Here is a 20419-nt window from a genome sequence, read left to right on the forward strand (position 1 = left end):
CTGCTTTTCCTATTTTTTTTTTTTAGAGTTATAAGACTGAAAAGGCCATTAAATGTATTGGTTTCTTTTTCTAAAAAGTCATGATCATAACGAGGCCAAAATCTTCCTTTATTGAGATTGTGCATCCCCTCCTCATCATGCCTGTGGCACATTGCTTCCCCCGTCAGAGTGCTTATCATGCTCTTCTTAGATTATGCATGTCTCTTTTCCCTCCCCCATCCCTTACACCTCCTTTTCCAAAGTTGCTTGCCCAAGGTTTAACATAATACTTATCAGCATACATGGTTATTTACTGTCTATATTTGCAGTCATTGTGCCTGCATTCTGTGTGTGTGTGTGTGTGTGTGTTTGCATTCTTTCCAGTTACTTTCATGTCTTATAAGGAGTTGGTTAGGCAAGGCTTCTTTCCAGAAATACAGACCTGGTTTTTTAAAAGAACTCTCATTCTTTACTTCCAAGCAATCTAATGTTTTAATCTAATGTTTTTTAAAATTCTGTAGTAACTGTTGAGAATGGCCCTAATCACTGAGAGAAGACAGCTAAGTTTGGGGGCTCACCTTTGAAGACCTCTTGTGCTCTAGGCACTTTAATACCCCAGCCTGTGAGGATATATTATTTATGTTATTGGTGATTAAACTGAGGTTCAGGAAGCTTAAATGACTTTCCCAGACTCTTGTAGCTAGTATGTGATTAAGCTGGCATTTGAATTGATATTTGCTTTACTCCAGAATCTCTGCTTCTTCTATTGATCGTTTCTATCTCTGCAGGAAGGTTAGACATTATAAGATCATAATGTACAGAATATTAGCGTTTTTGTTTTTTATCTTTAAATTCTCAGTCTAGCTTTGGGTTTTTTATTTTTCGGACAATTAATATACACAAAATTTTCCCTTTTAAAGTAGGCCTTAGTATATCCACAATGTGCCAATCACCACTAGTTCCAAAACATTTTCGTCACCCCAGAAAGAAGCGCTTTGTCCATTAATAGTTACTCCCCATTGCCTCCTCCACCTGGCCCCTGGCAACCACTAATCTACTTTCTGTCTCTTTGGATTTGTCCCTTGAGGATATTTCATATACATTGAATCATACAATATGTAGCCTTTTGTATGTGGCCTCTTTTACCTAGTGTAATATTGTTTAAGGTTCACCCATGTTGTAGCATATATCAGTACTTCATTTCTTTTTATGACTGAATTACTTTCCATTGTATGGATATACCACTTATTGTCCATCTTTTTAATTATAACCATCCTAGTGGGTGTAGAATGGTATCTCATTGTGGTTTTGATTTGCATTTCTCTGATGATTAGTGGTGTTGAACATCTTTTCAAGTAAGTGTTGGCCATTTGTATATCTTCTTGGGAGAAACGTCTATTCAAATTCTTTGCCCCTTTAAAATTGGGTTTCTGCCTTTTTATTACTGAGTTGTAAGTTTTAATTATTATTGTGGTGTTTTTTATTGACGTATAGTTGATTTACAGTATCATGTTAGTTTCAGGTATACAGCAAGGTAGTTTAGTTACATATTTTTTTTTCAGATTATTTTCCATTGTAGGTTATTATAAGACATTTAATATAGTTCCCTGTGCTATACAGTAAATTCTTGTTGTATATCTGTTATTGAATTTTTTTAGATAGTCTCTTTACTTGGCACTTATCAGATATATGATTTCCAAACTTTTTTTCCCCAGTCTATGGATTGCCATTTCATTGTCTTGATAATGTCTTTTGGTGCACAAAATTTTTTATTTTGACAAAGTCTAGTTTTTCTTCGGTTGTTTGTGCTTTAGGTGTCATATCTAACAAACTGTTGCCTAATCTAGGGTTGTGAAGATTTCCACCTGCTTTCTTCTAATAAGAGTTTTATAGTTTTAACTCTTACATTTAGGTCTTTGGTCCATTTTAACTTTCGTTTGTGGATATTCACTTGTCTAAGCCCTATTTGTTAACTGTTATTTCTGCATTGAATTGAACTGTTATTTCTGCATTGAATTGTTTTGGTACCCTTGTCAAAAATCAGTTGACCATATCATAAACTCAGCAACAAAAAAACTCATATAACCCAATTAAAAAATGGGCAAAAAACTTGAATAAACATTTCTCCAAAGAAATGTCCATCAGTGAATGAATAGATAAGCAAAATATGGTATATACTACATACAATGGAATATTATTCAGCCTTTAAAAAAACAACAACAAAAAAGGAAATCCTGTCATCTGCTATAACTTTGATTAAACTTGAAGACATTGTGAAGTAAAATAAGCCAATCACAAAAGAGACAAAAACTGTATGATTCTACTTATAAGAGGTGTCTAAAGTATTCACACTCATAAAAGCAGAGTACAATGATGGTTTACAGGGGCTGGAGGTCAGGTGGGGTGGGGTGGTGAAAAACAGCAGATATAAAATTCACTGGATATAAAATTTCAGTTTTGCGAGATGAAAAAGTTCTGGAGGTCCGTTATAGAACAGAGTGAATATAGTCAACACTACTGAGCAGTACATTTTAAAATGGTTAAGATGGTAAACTTTATGTTATTTTTTTTACTGCAATTACAAAATTTTTAAAAATCAGTTGATCATAGCTGTATGGGTATATTTCTGAACTCTCAATTCTGTTGCATTGGTCTATATGTCTAGTCTTTTGCCAGTGCCACATAGTCTTGATTACTCTAGTTTTATAATAAGTTTTGAAATATGGAAGGGTGAGTCCTATAATTTTATTCTTTTTCAAGATTGTTTTGGCCATCTTGGGTGCTTTCATTTTTCATATGAATTTTAGGATGGGCATGTCAATTTCTGCACAAAAGGCAGCTGGAATTTTGATAGATTGCATTGAATCTGTAGGTCAGTTATTAACAATATTAGGTCTTCTAACCCATGAACATGGATGTCTTTCCATTTAATTTGGTATTTAATTTCTGTTGATGGTGCTTTGTAGTTTTTGTTACAAGTACACTTCCTTTGTTCAATGTATTCCTATCTCAGTTTAGCTTTTATTTGTCATCTGTAAGCCCTTCATAAATTTAGGCCAATCTCAAAAAGACTGGGTTCTGAAGTTTTCATCATCTTTATAGTACTGCATTTCTTTGGTGCACTACCACAGTGACACATGTTGCAACACATGCTCTCCCCCCTCTCCCCCATACACACTTATTCTTATTCCAAGGATCTTCTCCCCTATTTTTCCCAAGATATCAAAGATAGTCTTCTTTACTTTCTTCATATTCATGAGTAGTCTGGGTATGGAAGTCCCATTTCTGATACCATCTACATTAAAAAATTTGTATCTGTGATAGTTAGATCAAGATTTGTGGCTCTCCCTATAAATTTATGTTTTGATTATAGATTGAATCAACCTTTGCACAAAAATGGAAAAAAAGATAATTTATCCTGGGGTGTCATGGCCAGAAGTAATTAAATCTCATCTATAGGATCATAATATAGTTGGGAAGTTTTCTTGTAGCTAACAGAGTTTCATAGTCTCAAGCTACAAATACTGGTTTCATACCTCATGACAACCATTGTTACAGAATGTTTCTATGTGTAATGTTTAAGATTAGAATATAGAATTATAAAGAAATGGTAGAGATTCACAAATAGTAGCTCTCAGACTTCAAAATTCAGAGTGTTTTAAGGGTTAGGTGCAAATCCCACTTCTAATGATCATAAATCTAGGGTTTTTTATAAAGTCCTTAGATTCACAGGGGGTCTAGGAACTATATTTTGAGAAACACTGCTCTAAAGTATCAAAAGTATCACTTAGTATGAATGCAGATCCCAACCCGGTAGCCTTGAAAGAGATAAGAAGCCTGAGATTCAGGGAACATCTTGAAGTTGGAGGTGCTCGTTTTGGTACATTCTCAGTGAACCTTGATGGTCCTGACTTGAATTACAGTAGTGCAAGCCACAGATTTACCTTAGGAATGAAAATAATCCCACTATACTGTGATTTTTTCTTTGTGTAGCCTTACCTGGATTAGGTGTACTTTCCCCATGGTCTGTTGGTATAGTTTTTCACTTCACTATTCTAGTAAATGTGCATACTTCCAATGGTCAGGTCAACCATAGCTTACTAATTTCTAAAGGTTGACTCTGGCAGAAGAGCCAGGTACCTAAGGAAGTACATATGTACTTCTCTGAGTGTTCATTTACCTAATCTTTTAGATTAACTTTCAGCTTAATTCATTCCTATTTATTGATCCACCCAACATTTATTGAGCATATGTTTGTGCCTGGCACTATCATAAGTGGTGCTGGAAATACTGCAGTGAACAAAATACTCAAAAAGTTCCTTGCCCTAATAACTGAGTAATTGGGTTTACCAATAATGGGTGGAAGATGATAAACATTAAGAACATATGGGACTTTCCTGGCAGTCCAGTGGTTGAGACTCCGTTCTTCCACTACAGGGACTGCTGGTTCAACCCCTGCTCAGGAAATTAAGATCCCACGTGCCATGTGGTATGGCCAAATAAATAAAGTAATTAAGTAACTAATTTTTTAAAAGAACATAATATATTAAGTGCTGTGAAGAAAAATAAGTCAAGGTGAGGGACTAGAGAGTGACAGAAAATGGAAAAGGATAGGCTTTTTTTTTTTCTTAATTTTATTTATTTATTTATTATTTAGCTTCTTTTTTAAGATGGTGAAAAGTAACATTTAAGCAGAAATTTGAAGTGCCTAAAGATTTCAGCACTTGTATTTGTTCAATTTGTGGCATATGCCATAAAATGGTAAAATGGTAGAATTTGCCATCTTAAAAGGATCATTTAGTCATTGAACTTGAGTTGTTAAAAACAACAGAACTCTTCTGATGAAATCTGATGCAAAAGTCCAACATATAAGAATGATTCAGCTCTGGTTAAATGCAAAAGTATAGGATCCAGAACCTCCCTATTCTTCCTTTCTTGCTCTTTCCAGTGTTTCTCCTCATACTTCATTGCGGTGCATGGGCTTCTCAGTGTGGTGGCTTCTCTTGTTGCGGAGCATGGGCTCTAGGTGCATGGGCTTCAGTAGTTGCAGTGCGCGGGCTCAGTATTTGTGGTGGGCGGGCTCAGTATTGTGTCTCATGGGCTCTAGAGCACAGGCTCAGTAGTTGTGGTGCACGGGCTTAGCTGCTCCATGGCATGTGGGATCTTCCTGGACCAGGGATCAAACCCATGTCTCCTGCATTGGCAGGCGGATTCTTAACCACTGTGCCACCAGGGAACCCCCTCTAATTTGCTTTTAAGGTTGTCTGCTTGTCATGACTATCATTTCAATTTCCTCATAACATTCCAGTTACCACCAGAGTCAAAAAGCTTTTGTTAATTCTTGAAACAGAAAACCTAAAAACCAAGTTTTATTTATTTGCTGTAAAAGGAATGTCCATTTCCCTGGAATTTATTTCCTTTTCTACGCACACACACACACACACACACACACACACACACATATACACGTGTGTATATATACAAATGCCATTTTAATATGGTGACTGCAAAATGAATGGGGTTTTTCAGATGGTGATTCTGTGAGGTCCTCATAGGGAACAATTTGTTGTAATATCCCTTCTACTTGATATGAATTCAGATTTCACAAAGTCCTGTCTGCTGAAATCATTTCTTATAATTTGAATCTAGACTCCAAAGCTAACTTACTAGAGATGTTTTTCCAGGTATTAAGGCTTATTAGAGTAAGAGAGGCATAATCGTGTCTTAAAAAGTAAGAAACTGTTGACCATACTAATTCTGTCTAATTATTTTTACTGTGAATCTAAAGCTTCTTTGACACTACAGGGGATTCAGAGCAAACATTTTCCTTATACTTGCTGAAATTCTAGTGACTTTTTGCTCTTTTGGTTTTGAGCCTGGGAGATGTAAGCAGGAATTCTTCTGTTATTCTCATTCCTCTCATATCAATGGGATAGGTAGCCAGCCTCTGCTTAGTTATCAGTTGGTCTGCAGTTATTGCAGACATTTTCATGTTTTTAGTTAATGTGCTTTTATTTTCCAAGTCCTTTAATTCAGTGCTTCTGAAAGTTTAACATGCACATGAAATACCTGAGGATCTTGTTAAAACGCAGATTCTGAGATTCTGCATTTCTAAGAAGCACCAGAGTGATGAGACCACACTTTGTGAAGCAAAGTTGAATTGCTTGAAGTCAATTACATATATCAAAGATGGGGATCTCTTTTAGAAGAGGGATTAGATTTCAGGATACTAATCAGACTAGAATTTTTTTGGTATTTCTTCTTTCTCCCTCTTTTTTTCCCACTGGCTTCCTTAATAACCCCATTCTAATAACTTTATTCAAACAAAGACTTTTAAAGAGTTGGGAAATTTGGATTTCCTAGAACTAATTTTTTGGTCTTGAATGAATATTGTTTATGGTATATATTTCAGTCTGTATATTATTTGTGGTATTAATTTTAGTGCAGGTTTCTAGTATCATTTATTGCCATTTGTAAAATAACTGGATTAATTAAATAATGTTTATGTTATCTTTAAGAAGATAGCCTTACCTTCTTTAAGCCTTACTTTTTTTTTTTTTTCTTTTAAAACACTGCAAATTGACATTAATTTGCAGTGATCATGTTTGGAAAATGGAATAGAAAAATGTGATATCTTAAAGTCATTATTTGGGACTTTGAGCAGTTTTAATAGAAATGGGAGTAAACCTGCAAGGAAGGAGACTAGACATAACCTCATTGTTTATCAGTGTCCCCTGGATTTTTGGTATATCTATGCCTTGAACAACATGAAAGTTAAGACCCAGATTGACACAGGAAACCATACAAGTTTGTATAAGGACCTAATATTACCATATGTAACAATTTTAAACATTTTAAATCTGCTTTGACACTGGAAAGTAGAATAAGGAGATTTGAGAGAGTTCTAATGTTCAACAAAGATATCGTAAATGGTAATATAACTTGGCTTTCATGCTAAAATGGGCCATCTTTAAAGGATTTTTAGAAAATCAGAATTTGAGTAGCTGGGGAGAATTGAATGGCTGGATGGACGTGAAGTGTAGAAAAGAATAAATTAAAATTCTTATTAAAGTGTATTAGAGAAAACTATTTCAGGAGTTTAAATTGCAAGAAGTTAGTTTTACGCAGAATAACATACCATTGAGATATCATCGTACCATTGAGATTGCTCTTTCCCGTTATAAAGGTGAGTATTGTGTTGTGAAACCAGTCTCAGTTTGGCTATGTATATGAAAATAATGTGTCTATGCACCATATGTTTGAATCAAGTATAAATTCCATTTCTTTTATGGGTGATGGTCAGAAAAAGTTTGAAAGCTGTTGTACTGGGACACAATAAAATGGAGGATTTAACTCTAGTATGGAGAGCTTTAGTTAAGAGAGTGGACTGAGCCAATACAGGAAGCTCCCTTCATGTTTCTAATATATAGAAACACCAGAGAAAATAGCCAGGAAGGATAGTATTGATGATGATGTGGTATTTTTAGAACATGGCAGGACTTGAAAGCAAGAAAAAGGATTCTCTAGGTGCCAAAAACAAAGAGGAAGCTCAGTGATAGTAGAAAGTGAACTCAACAGTGTATGGTCCTCAGGGAAAACTGAGCTTGTATGGCTTAGAGACCTTAGTGTCCGTATAGGAATAAGACTCAGGGCACGGGCCCCAGGCTACAGGTGCTGGAATAAGGCTCGCTCATAAAGCCCAGAAAGAGCCGTCCTTTCCATGATCAAATACTAGAAAAATGCACCCCCCAGCTCCCACCCCTTCCAGAGCAGGGAAGAAACCGTTATTAGGAAATTAGAAACTGGGACAGCACTATAAGAGGAATAGGGTCTTCATTCGCATTACCAGTAAATGAGACAGAAACGCTAAGCGTCAAAGTGATCCAGAACCCAAGACCCTCCATAGGTCTTTTCCTAGAAGAAACAACCACAAAACCATGTCAACAGCCCAGGGGCTGACCACAGATTTTCTTGGAACAAATGGCTCCTGCCAAATGACCACACATCCAAGAATAACACAGCACATACACAGGAGCCAGCTGTTTTGAGAGGTCATTAGCAGATGGTATATGATGGGGGTGGAGGGGCAGGGTTACACACAAGAAACTAGGAGTAATTAGAGCAGTCTGAAAGGGACTTTTAAGTTACTCTTTTAAAAATATTGAAGGAGAATAAGAATTCATTAAACAAGAGTAAAATGTAACCAAAAAAGAACAGGCAGATTTAAAGAGAAACAAATACACTTTTTAGATAAAATTTGTATCTGGGAAGAGAAATATAAACCATGTAAATTAACCCTAGGAAAATCAAATTTCAAGACTGGATAAGAAGGTCAGATAAGGTAAATTTGAGCCATAAACTTTTAGAAATTTAATGCTAGTTTAATATTAAAGATCTCATTTTGCCAAAGACTCTAACCAATCATAACTTGCCAGTGTATCTCAAAGCGTAACCCTTTAGCCTTAAAACTGATTGTCCCTGCTTCGTCTGCTTGCTGTGGAATTGTTACTAGGAAGAAAAATACAACTAAAGGCAGTTCCTTTTTCCATTTGTCATTCATAAGACTTCGGGGAAATCAGTGTGGCTCTGGCTCCTTATCGGTAATCTCCAGCTTTGTGTAATAATCTATTTAAATAAATTTATAAAATGAATGCTGTGAAAATCTTTACAGTTTAATAACTCTTTGGGAGTGTACTGTCTGTCTTCTCCCCTCATATAATTTGATGTTCTATGACAATATCATTATCATTATTATTTTGGTTACTAACAATTGGATAGTTTTCTTTAGACATTTGCTAACATTTGTGTATGGAGATTACTATTCAGTCACTTTGACAGAATGTATTTGAAATTGTTTTTCTACTAGTGATACTGAGCTCACCTTGATTTTCCATATCCCTCATGTGCCAGTAGCTTACATTTTTGAGATGACTAACTATAGTTTGGGGTATGGTTTGTAGCAATAGAATAGATATCTTTCTGCAAAAGGTAACTGGTCCCAATGGGGTTCAAACTTGTGATCTTGGCCTCATTATCACACTTTTGTAACCAATCAGACCTAAAGATATATTGTGTGTATTTCAGTCTGTAATCTTGAAATCAAGTCATATTTTTAATTACTCAAGGCTTATTTCAAATATGTAATTAGAAATCACTTTGGGACATTTCTCACTTTTGTTTGATAGTAAACGTAACAAAAGTAAAACAGACAGCCAAAGAACCTAACTCACTTTTCATCTTCCCTGTGTTTTCTATGACAGTGAAAGTCACAAAAGTGAAGCTTGCAGGCAAAGACCTAACTCACTTTACGGAGAGTGCTGCGGTACCTTTTTCTTTTAGTGAGGCTATAGCAGGTCTGATGTCAGTCACTTTAGAGACCTTTAGACCTCAGTGCTCATTTATTGCTAAAATGTACCAGCTCTGCTTCTGCATTATGAAGATCATCTGTCAACACTTTGAGATATTCTCCTTTGTTATTAAGCTTGTGATGCTCTACACTGTCAGGTTTTTTGCCAATTATAGTTAAGGTACAATGGTGTATTCACCAGATCAAAGTCTCACATTGGCGGTAGAGGAATGATTTGTAAGTCTTTATTCATCTGAATTGTACAATAGAACACCTGAGGAATGCAAATAATCCCTCTGAGGAATCTGCAGGAAAGGCTGTTAAAATGACAGGGTAAAACTATTGTTATTCTGAATTGATGTTTTAGCCAAAGTAATTATTTCTTATCTTGTTGTCTCGTAACAGTTCTAGTTTTATTAGTTATGTTGACCATATTTATGAAACAAAATGTGTATTATATATTTATGTTACCCTTTTACATGGGTTTGTTTTATTTTACTTTCATTGAATCTGTATTTGTTATGTGACTTTTTTTTTTTAGCTACATATCTGATTTGAGTTGTATAGTAAATGTATGTTACTAAACCACTGATGGTAAATTTTAATATACAGTCTTGTTTGAATAGTGTAAGTCTATAAAATAAGTTAGAATCTCATAACGTTATTATAGGCAGAAGTATCAATTTAAATTTTTACTTTTTTCTTTAACCTTTCCTTCATAATTTTGGATAGGAAAATAGCTGGTTTGGATTCCCTATTTAAAAGGACACATGCTTTATTCCAAAATACATCTTAGGGATTTGTTCATTATTTTTAGGTTGTGACCAAAAGGGGAAAAGAATATTATGAAGATCAAAAACCACTGATAAATATTAAATAAGTAAATTATAGGTTAGCTTTGTATAGCAAACATGTATGAACTATTGTGTAAACTTTTCATTCCTTTATCCAGTTCTGCTCAGTAGACCATATTCTTAATTTTCTAATAACTCTCATCCCTGCCATTTTCTTTGATGGGTGAGTATTGATGAATTTGTGGTTTAGCTCTTGTGTTTCTTATCCACTGTAGTGACATTTACATTGTTTATTTAAGGATTCCTGCCTCACTTTTTTACCATGATAATTATTAAAACCTTGGTCTAAATATGAGAGACAAGTGGAACTATGTGAGGCTGTGATATACATTGAACTATGAAATCTATATCCAGTTCTATACTAAACTCTATTCCAGAATCATAGGCATATATGCTATGATTATCTGAGAATAAAAATTAACAATAGTAACTGCTGTTAATACTTATTTACTATATGCCAAGCTTTACTTTTCTAGGTTCTTTACCTACAGTATAGCATGTGCTATTATTATCTCCGTAGATGAGGAAACTGAGGCTTAGAAAGGTTTAGTAATCTGCCTAGGAATAAAGAGCTAGCAAAGTGGTAGGATCAGAACCTGGGTTAATATATTCACTACACTTATTTCATTTATGTTCTAACTACCGCTTGGCTAAAATACTCCATGCTTTGGGAGAAATCACTCAATAATGTCTTTTCAGGTAACACTTGATATCAATTTCCTAACTGATTTGGCTTTCCAAACCCTTTTGCTATTAAAGGACTTTATTTCCTCCGTAGTTCTATTATTCATGTTCCTACGAAAGTGAGATTCATAAGAGCAATGTGTACACAATCAACTAGGTTTGTAAATCTGCATTTCTGGACATTTGTTTTTTTTTTAATTAGCAAAAGTCTCCCTCAAAACCAGTGACAACTGTAAGGTGTTGTTAGTCTAAGAAGGAACTGAACCAGGCATATAGATATCTGGGTGGAACAAATTATTTGTCAAAGCTCTTCAAAATTACCTGATGCTTTTAGTGTGATTCCTATAAATATAGAACTCTGTGTTTTTGCTTTTTAAAAATATACTTTGTAAAGTAAGGAAAATAATAAATCATAACATTAAGGCTTTCAAGGTCACAGGTGTTAAGGTGGAACAAATTTAGTGTAACTGTAAAAAGTTTTAAAATATTTGTATAATAGTTCCTATAGCTAATGTGTTAAAGTAAAACTAGATTACAGTAAAATATTATGGCGTATACCTGAAGCAATTGCTGCCTGTTAATGCCTTGACCTTGGAAAGCTATACACAAAAAGATGGCATCATAAAACCGTGCAATTCTTATGAATATGTATGTGCTACTTGATAATAATGAATGTGGTACAGTCATGCATGCACTACAAGATAATGTTGTGCCCTTTTTTGTCTACAGGTTGATAAAAATTAAAGAGTGGGTGGACAAGTATGACCCAGGTGCTTTGGTCATTCCTTTTAGTGGGGCCTTGGAACTGAAGTTGCAAGAATTGAGTGCTGAGGAGAGACAGAAGTATCTGGAAGCGAACATGACACAAAGGTTAATTAGCATTCATTTTCCCTACACTTTATTATCAACTATTTCCTTGCAGTAATTTAATTGCTTGCGCTGATAGAATAATAAATGACAGAGTAATTACCATTATAAAGAGGGAATCTTCTCCTTTCTTTACCATGAGACAGAGTGAAAAGATTTATTTTAAATTAAGTTTTTAACTGTCATCTGTCATCTCCGTACAGTGTTTTAATTATAACATAGGTATTAGTTATGTATATTTTTGAGAAAGAATGATCGCCAAAACTCTTTCGTCATGTTCAGTGGGGGAGGGGAAAGGGTGAATCAGTTGCCTTAATTTTTTCTGAGTAACAGTAATATATTGTTTAAACATTAGATTTCAATCAAATAATTTTGCTTTCGTGACCCCCGTCCTAGAAATAATTGATATTGGAGGAATATAATCATAGAATGGGTAGATCATATTTTTCTCTTTTTTTATAGTAAACAATTCAAAATGATGTGTTCAGACTAACACAATTAAAACCAATTTTAGAAGGGATTTTTTTAGAAATAGTTATGTGCTTTCTGACTTCTTCAAATGTGTTATAAAAGATGAATGGTCATTTGCTAATATCTCTAACATTTTCTGCTTGAAATGAATAATTTCAGCTTTGTACTGATCTCTGGCACAATCAACTTATATGTTGAGTGGATTTGTTACATTTTATTTCAGTGCTTTGCCAAAGATCATTAAGGCTGGGTTTGCAGCACTCCAACTAGAATACTTTTTCACTGCAGGCCCAGATGAAGTACGTGCATGGACCATCAGGGTAAGATTCATACTTATTCATCAGCTATATCCAGTTCCACACTATTGAATTCAGATTGATATCACTGACTTTGAAGTTTGTCATGGTGGCGGTTAGCTAGTCATTACAGATGAGGTTTTTGTCCAGGATAACTTTAATTATTTGTGAGCTGCTGAACAGTGAAAGTGGAGCGGCATTGATTGAGGCAGGTAACAATTGATTCTGCCTATTACATAGTCTGAATTTCTTCATCCTGTAGAATCTGTCTACCCTCCTCCTGTGGTCAGAGATAAGACGCACCAGTATTGTGCTTGCTTAATCTGTGTGACTGGGTTTGTCTGCAGTGAAATTGATGTTGCTTTTCATTTTGTATTCGCTAAGTTTGTTTGGGTTGCGGGTGGTTCTTTCCTCCTTTGCTTTGCTCGGATTACATTTTCAGCAATAAAAGCAATATGACATCATTATGCTCTTCATAGATACACAGTTGGGCTCAAAGAGCTAAACTCAATGTGTAATAATTCATGGCTTTTAAAATTTGAATTCATAGAAGTAGTGTTTATTTTTGCAATGTTTTATATTCAATCTTCTTTAATAATGTGATATGTATTTTAAATATTGATATATAACTGATTACTGCCAGAAAGAATGACTAATTTATTCCCAAAGGACAATAGAAACTGAACTGTAATGGCTTGCTTTTAAATGAAAATATATTGTAATATGGTAGTTACTGTTGAAAAATATTTTGAAATATATGTAGTCCGAAATAGTGTTATAGAATCTAAAAATAATGTCAGAACTTTTAGAAATACTCAGTGTCTTATTCATTCTTTTATTATTTTTTTTAATGTATGCTACATGATAAATTTTAGGGCTGCTTTGGTTTCTGTTTTCACTGACTACCTTAATTTATTGTTACATTTATTTTGATTTAAGATGGATAGGAACAGGGAGTCAGTTCAACATAATGTTAAATGCGTTGTGTGAATGTGAGATTCACTTTTCTTTGATTTCCTCTTTGTAAAAAAAAAAGTTTGATTGATTTATAACTAAGGTCCTTTTATATAGACTTACAAGATAATGTCAAAGCAAATCCGAGTTGGTAAACAAATTGCCAGGGTTTATTTTTACTATATATTTTAAAGCCTTAAAACTTTCAGACTTAAGTATGTGCAGCAGGAAAGATAACATATTCTGGGCTTGAAAATGTGAAAGCTGGTTTATCTTAAGACTGATTGTAAGTATCCATGATTTAATGTGCTAAGATATTTAGTCAGGTAAGCATCAGTGAGTAGCCATATTAACCCAATACATCTTTTATTGTAAAAACTGTGCTTTATAGTGTCAGACTCCTTATCACTTTAACATGCTTTATTAAGCAGCCTTTAGGTCACCATTATTTCTCAAATTTCTTTCCATGGTTGTGTGTGTCTGGAATGTATGTCCTTGTAATTTAACATATGGGGTAATTATAAGACATTTCTCTTCCTATATCAACTTGAATTTTCCTTCATGATGGTTAGAGGCAGGGTGTATTATGTAAAGTGTTCAAAATTTTATTATTAAAATTTTATGAGGATTTTAAAATTATTTGCTGAACGTAGATTGTATGATTTGTTGGAAATGTCTTAAAAATATCCCTTTATATATTGATTTTTATGTGTTCTTTAGATGAGCTGAAATTTTCAAGGCTTTTTATCTTTTTGAAACCTTTGATAATTCAGCTTCAAAGCTATTTAAAATCCTTATTTTTTTCCATTGTGAAGAATAGAAAATCGAAATGAAACCTACGTCAAAACCAGACCACTGCATCTAAATCGATAAATCTGTGGATGACTGTTAGGGAAAACAAAGCTAGCTTCTTTTAATATCTACTGATCTGTCTGTGCTAAATCTGCTGCACAGATAGTGCCCAGTGTTGAAAATGTTCTAATTGTATATCTGACATCTTAACTGATACTAAACTAAGTTTAAGTTGAGCCCAACTGCAGATCAGAGAAAAGAAACTCTGCGCTTTCAGTCATCTTAAATGCAATTAGTTTTCTCTGGTCTTTCTTTTCAAAGAAAGGGACGAAGGCTCCTCAAGCTGCAGGAAAGATTCACACAGATTTTGAAAAAGGATTCATTATGGCTGAAGTAATGAAATACGAAGATTTTAAAGAGGAAGGTTCTGAAAATGCGGTCAAAGTAAGGAATTATTTTCTAGTTTCACACTTTATAATTTTTGCCAATATGAAGATACTCATGATTAAAATGAATCATAACAGTTTTAAACTGAGTGTCAGTGTTAGTGTTACTGTCAACTGATTGAAGAGCTGTAGATGTTTACATGCTTTTAGACAATTTTTTAAATGTGTAAATTGTTGTCAGTAATTTTGCGGTGTTTTTCTAAAACTGAAAAAAAAATTTTAAAGCTAGCTTTAAGTAGTTATAAATAATTTCAAAAAATTTGTTCACCGATGGCCAATGAAAAATTACACTCATTATGCTTGAATATCTGAAATAGAAGTAGAATATACGTGCTTATCATTAATTCAAGGAAAGCAATATAAAGTCTGTTCTTGCTGAACTTCATGGTTGTACTTTTTTTAAAAGATCTTTGGGAACTTGATTTGCTTTCTCAACACTAGAGGACAGGTCCAAAATTGTGCTTTATTTTAGCTAATTAAGTGTAATTTGATTTGCATCCACTAAAAGTGAAGCTGTGTTATACATGAGTAATAAATGATTTCTTTTAATGTAAATTCTGTTGCAGGCTTGATTTTGTTTGACTTTATTAGGTTTACTTAGCAAAATCCAGTAGGTATGTCATCTCTAATCAATAAATAGATAGGTCAAAGGGATTAAACTGACATTGTAAGACGCCTTCTTTATCTTTAATTTGTTATTTGAAGACTACTATAGAAAATGTTAAAGAATTTACTATTTCCTAATTTGAAAGGAATGCAAAAAAGTTTATTTCAAGTTTAGTTTATTCTCATTGGTATCACTGGAAAGATCATACTGAACAGCAGGACTATAATAGAATTGTTGGAACCCCAGGAAGAGAAGGGAAAAATCTTGGTATAATTGGTTTAGTGTGGAATGAGAGCCATTTTGTTTTTTAAAAAGGAATGAAAGAAGTTACAATTTACAACCAAACAAAGTCATTAACTTTTCGATGGTGTCATCTGTGTCGTTAGATAAATATGCAAATACAGTGTATTAAGATTGAACTTTGTCAAGAATACTAATTAGACTTGAAAAATCTCAGGTTATTTTTCAACATGCTACATCATTGCCGGCGTGTATTTTTTTCATAGAGTAAAGATGGTTAAAATAAGAATATTTTTCTGTTACTAGAATCTAGAAATCAGATGCTTCTTTTTTATACTCTCAGATGAGCCTGTCTTACCAACCTTTAATAGATGTCCATGTTGTAATAAACTTGAAAGATATATAAATTGTGAATACTTCCTTTAACAATACAGACAGATTTTTTTAATATACAGTAAAATAATGTTGCCTGCTTGTAGAAATGCTTAGCACTGACTGGGAGCTTTTATACAATAAATTGGAAAAGATTGACCTCTGGCTTTTCAGCTTAGAGTACCATTATGTATTTTTTGTGGTTTTTAATCTCCAAAACTAACATTTCAAAATTTGAACTCCAAGTAAAATGAAGCATTTATGAATGTCTTTTATTCAACAAATACTTTCTTGCATATTATCAAGCAGGTTTTCGGTTTGAGAGCAAGATCTGTGTATATGTGTATGTATGTATATATATTTCGAACACCAGTACAGCATAACTAATTTAATGCCAGTGCTGTGAACTATATACTGAATAGCTCTGTGTGGGCTTTGTAGTCTACAGGGATATCACATTATTAGCAATCATATCTGCTTAGGCAAAGCTGGCTTCTACAGATGGCTGCTTTCAAGTGCAAATGAACTGGTTAGACGTGTCTTGTTTAATACATACTCAAGATTCACAAATGGGTATTGATTTTTTTTTCAACCAGTGTTTCTGATAGCAGTGGAAATGGATTAAATGGTCTCTAGAGAATTTAAAGGAACACTGTCACCTTTAATTAGTAGTAAACTTGAGTGATAGCAAAGTATGTAAACTTACATTAATATGTCATGTCAGTATGTATTGGACTTAAATTTTCTGTGTAGTTTTATAACATTGGACTTTAGATTCTCAAAACAAGCAGCATATGGCCTTCCATATATCACAGCTTTACAAAAGTCGTATGAGTGTGTGTGGGGAGGGGGTATGCCTTTTAGAATGTTAGGGTATATTGGCTTTTTAAAAATTAGCTTCATTTTTAAAAGCACTTATTTATTAGTAGATTTTTTTTAATATGTGGTCTAGATAATTGAAATATGCTTACTAGGGGCTCTATGACCTGGTTTGTTGATTTTAACCTCAGATGTATGGTCTTTCTTAGTCTTGTTTCTGATTAATATAATTGCACTTGACTTTTAACATTCTCATCAATATCTTCAAAGGGAAATACTAATCTTGTTGAGCAAAGGTTTCATGTTATCAATAAATTCCAACAGAAGGAAAATACTTTTGAGGATTTTTTCCAAAAGATCCTCAAGTCCTCAGTGTTGAGTGGTTGATGTGGGGTCATGTGGGCCTGGGTTGGTTGTGTGCAGTGTTAAGTGTGGATGTGCAGATGTTAAAGAGCCTGTTGTGCTGAGAATGAAGTGTGTGTGCTGTGCCACAGGGTATACCTGGGTCTCTGAAACTGCTGCTTGTTTATGTTAGAATTACCAGAGGATTGCTGTCTTGACCTACATGTCAGTGGGTGGAATCAGTTGCTTTGCTGACTGATTTACAAGTGGAAAAAATATCTGCCTTTGCAGTTCCAACCTGTAAGAGTCTGCTTATAACTAGGGCCTTTAGTCAGTAAACTCCTTCGTGTTGAATTCTAGTACACACCACTATGTATGGTCATCGTCAAGATCAAATTAAAAACTATAAAGAAATAATTTAAAATCTGTACATTACAGTTGATAATAGTTTTCCGTGTAGCAAGCTGTGTTTTTGGCATTACCAGTATCACCAAAGAATTTCTTTAAGCAAATAAAGCTGCTTTAACCTAGTTATATAATCTTTTTCCTGCCTGGTTTGATCTGTTTGTTACAGTGACTTGCCAAATGTTTGCAGACACATCAGAAATGTACCATAAACAACATGTAATGAAAGTTAATGATATTGGTATAATTACATTTATGTACCAACAATTTAGTGGAGAATACATTATGATTATGTATGTAGGGAAAATCTAGTGCTGCCCAAATCAGGAATACTTTGCTTCTCTCCAAGTCTAGTTTTGAACTTGTGTGCCTTCCTGTGTTTTTTCTTCTTTCTTTTTTCTTTAATATGACCCAAGAAGTGTAATACTTTTCACATGTGCTCCTACCATTTACCTTATATATTTAATTGTAAAATAACCCATTTCCTCTGTATTTCCTTTTTACAGGCTGCTGGAAAGTACAGACAACAAGGCAGAAATTATATTGTTGAAGATGGAGATATTATCTTCTTCAAATTTAATACGCCTCAGCAACCGAAGAAAAAATAAATTTTAGTTATTGCTCAGATAAACATACAGCTTCCAAAAGGCATATACCTTTTTTTTAAATTAAAATTTCTGAAAACTGAAAAGGCAAATAAAGTTGGGGGGATGGGAAACTTCTACAAACAGAACTATTTTTATTTGTTTTAAAATTAAAATACTGTGTACCTCCAGTGAAATGCAAGTTCACTAAATGCGAACAGCTTTGCTTTTCATGTGATTAAGACCCTACTCCAAATTGTAGAAGCTTTTCAGGAACCATATTACTCTCATGATACTTCATTAATCTCCATCATGTATGCCAAGCTTGACACATTTGACAGTGAGGACAATGTGGCTTGCTCCTTTTTGAATCTACAGATAATGCATGTTTTACAGTACTCCAGATGTCTACACTCAATAAAACATTTGACAAAACCAGCCGTGGTGTGTTTGGGGATGTCTGTATTGACTGACTGTGGTGTGCTGAATGCGATACGGCACCTGGTGGTTGCTGATTACAGAATTTTAAGGCGTGTGTATGACACAGTCACTAGCATGTGGGGCAGCTGCAATTGTATCTTAAAAGTGGGTCTCTCATAGGAATCGGAAGAATGGTATACCAGGGATTTGTCTCAAGAAAGTTAATTTGTAGATGGACATTTATTGAAAGATGATAGCAATGATATTACAAAGGATATAACATAGGTGACTGTGACCAAAAAGCAAATAATGCTGGAAAAAAATTATGCTTCCAAAATTAAAGGATTTTGGTGGTGTTGTTGTTGTTGTTGTTGTTGTTGTTGTTCTGGCCATATTGAAGAGAAGGTTCATTTTTAATCATTCCTTTGAAATTATGAAATTATTGTGAAAACTAACCCATTCATACCTGGTGGGTTATATTTTTGTTTCGATTCAGTAGTGAGTGTAAAAAGTTCATTACTAAAAAGATTAGACTTTGAAAATTATAAAACTTTTTTAATACTTCCTATTAAAATATCTTAGGACCAGTTGAAATTTTGGTATATATAAATTAAGCACTTTCTAAAATTGTAGCAGAAAATCCTGGAAGAAGATAATGATAAAGTAGTTTTCTGGAGATCATTTGCCACTTAGCCTTCTTCTCATGATGACAGTCTTAGAGTTTCCTCCTCCCTGAGCCCTCCCTTTCTCTCCAATTTCACACTCCTGCAAGACTGCCCTTGTCCCCATCCATGGCCCTGTTGTGCTCCTCTGAGACCAGAGGACCATTTCAGTGGAGTGCAGACTCCCACCTAGGCCAGCCCTTGCTTCTGCTGTGTTACTTTGTTACATTAAAGATAAGAAAGTTTTGGGACTTCCTAGGCAGCGCAGTGGTTAAGAATCTACCTGCCAATGCAGGAGACACAGGTTCAATCCCTGCTCCAGGAAGATCCCACGTGCCAAGGAGCAACTAAGCCCATGGGCCACAACTACTGAGCCTGCTCTCTAGAGCCCACGAGCCACAACTATTGAGCCTGTGTGCCGCAACTACTGAAGCCCATGTGCCTAGAGCCCATGCTCCACAACAAGAGAAGCCACCAAAATAAGAAGCCCGCCCACCACAATGAAGAGTACCCCCTGCTCACTGCAGCTAGAGAAAGCCCATGTGCAGCATCAAAGACCCAACGCAGCCAATAAATATATAAATAATAATTATTTTTATAAAAGATAGTTTTAAAACACACACACACGAACTTAACATTGAAAGTTACTTAATATAGCACAAAAAGCAAGAAAAGAAATGATCTTAAAAGCAAATTGCTCTACAGAGGAAAGTACGTTTAAAGAAGATTCAGCTGAGTAATGAACACAATTTAGAAGCCCTTTAATGAGTATGTTGTTTTTGAGAATCAAATAGTGATATTCTTTTGCTAACATAAAAATCAGTAAACTGTAGCAGGGAAATAAGAATAAAATTAAGTGAAAAGTTTTTCTTTGTTTTTTTCTAAAGAACTAAGTAAAGCAGAAATGAAACTCAGGTACAGGTGCAGTTGACTAGGTTTGCAGTGACAATTCTTGTTATATTTGTGTATTGGAGGAATGTTGAGATTAGTGGATTGTCAGGGATTTCAGCAGTATACGAAGGAATCCAATCTCTTGCTTTTGAGTCCTCTCCAAAGTAAATTGCATAGACTTCTTAAAGAAGTTTGGAATCTCATTAAAAAGCCTTTAAGATTGTATAATTTTACTTTCTCTAACTTCTAATGTGATAATTGCATATTACAGAACAGAACCATTAATAAGAGAAAGGAGTTAGTTTTGAGGTAACTGCCTTCATTAGGGACTGAAATTAAATGCTAAAGATGTTTAATTTGATTAGAAGTTCTGCAGCATTCCATACAT

The 20419-nt window shown here is 34.3% G+C and overlaps 1 protein-coding gene across 3 annotated transcripts in view; it reads left to right on the forward strand.

Moving 5' to 3' along the window:
- Window positions 1–18496, forward strand: part of OLA1 (Obg like ATPase 1) — a 177133-nt gene extending 158637 nt beyond the window's left edge. For all 3 annotated transcript variants that reach the window (XM_057745501.1, XM_057745502.1, XM_057745503.1), the window contains 4 exons: window positions 11593–11733; window positions 12425–12521; window positions 14565–14687; window positions 17981–18496. In XM_057745501.1, coding sequence (XP_057601484.1) covers window positions 11593–11733; window positions 12425–12521; window positions 14565–14687; window positions 17981–18082 — 463 coding nt within the window. In that variant the 3' untranslated portion in view covers window positions 18083–18496. The remainder of the gene's footprint in view (window positions 1–11592; window positions 11734–12424; window positions 12522–14564; window positions 14688–17980) is intronic.
- Window positions 18497–20419: the final 1923 nt, after the last annotated feature.

Source organism: Hippopotamus amphibius, chromosome 8 (genome assembly GCF_030028045.1).
Source record: "Hippopotamus amphibius kiboko isolate mHipAmp2 chromosome 8, mHipAmp2.hap2, whole genome shotgun sequence".
In the NCBI taxonomy this organism is placed as follows: Eukaryota; Metazoa; Chordata; class Mammalia; order Artiodactyla; family Hippopotamidae; genus Hippopotamus; species Hippopotamus amphibius.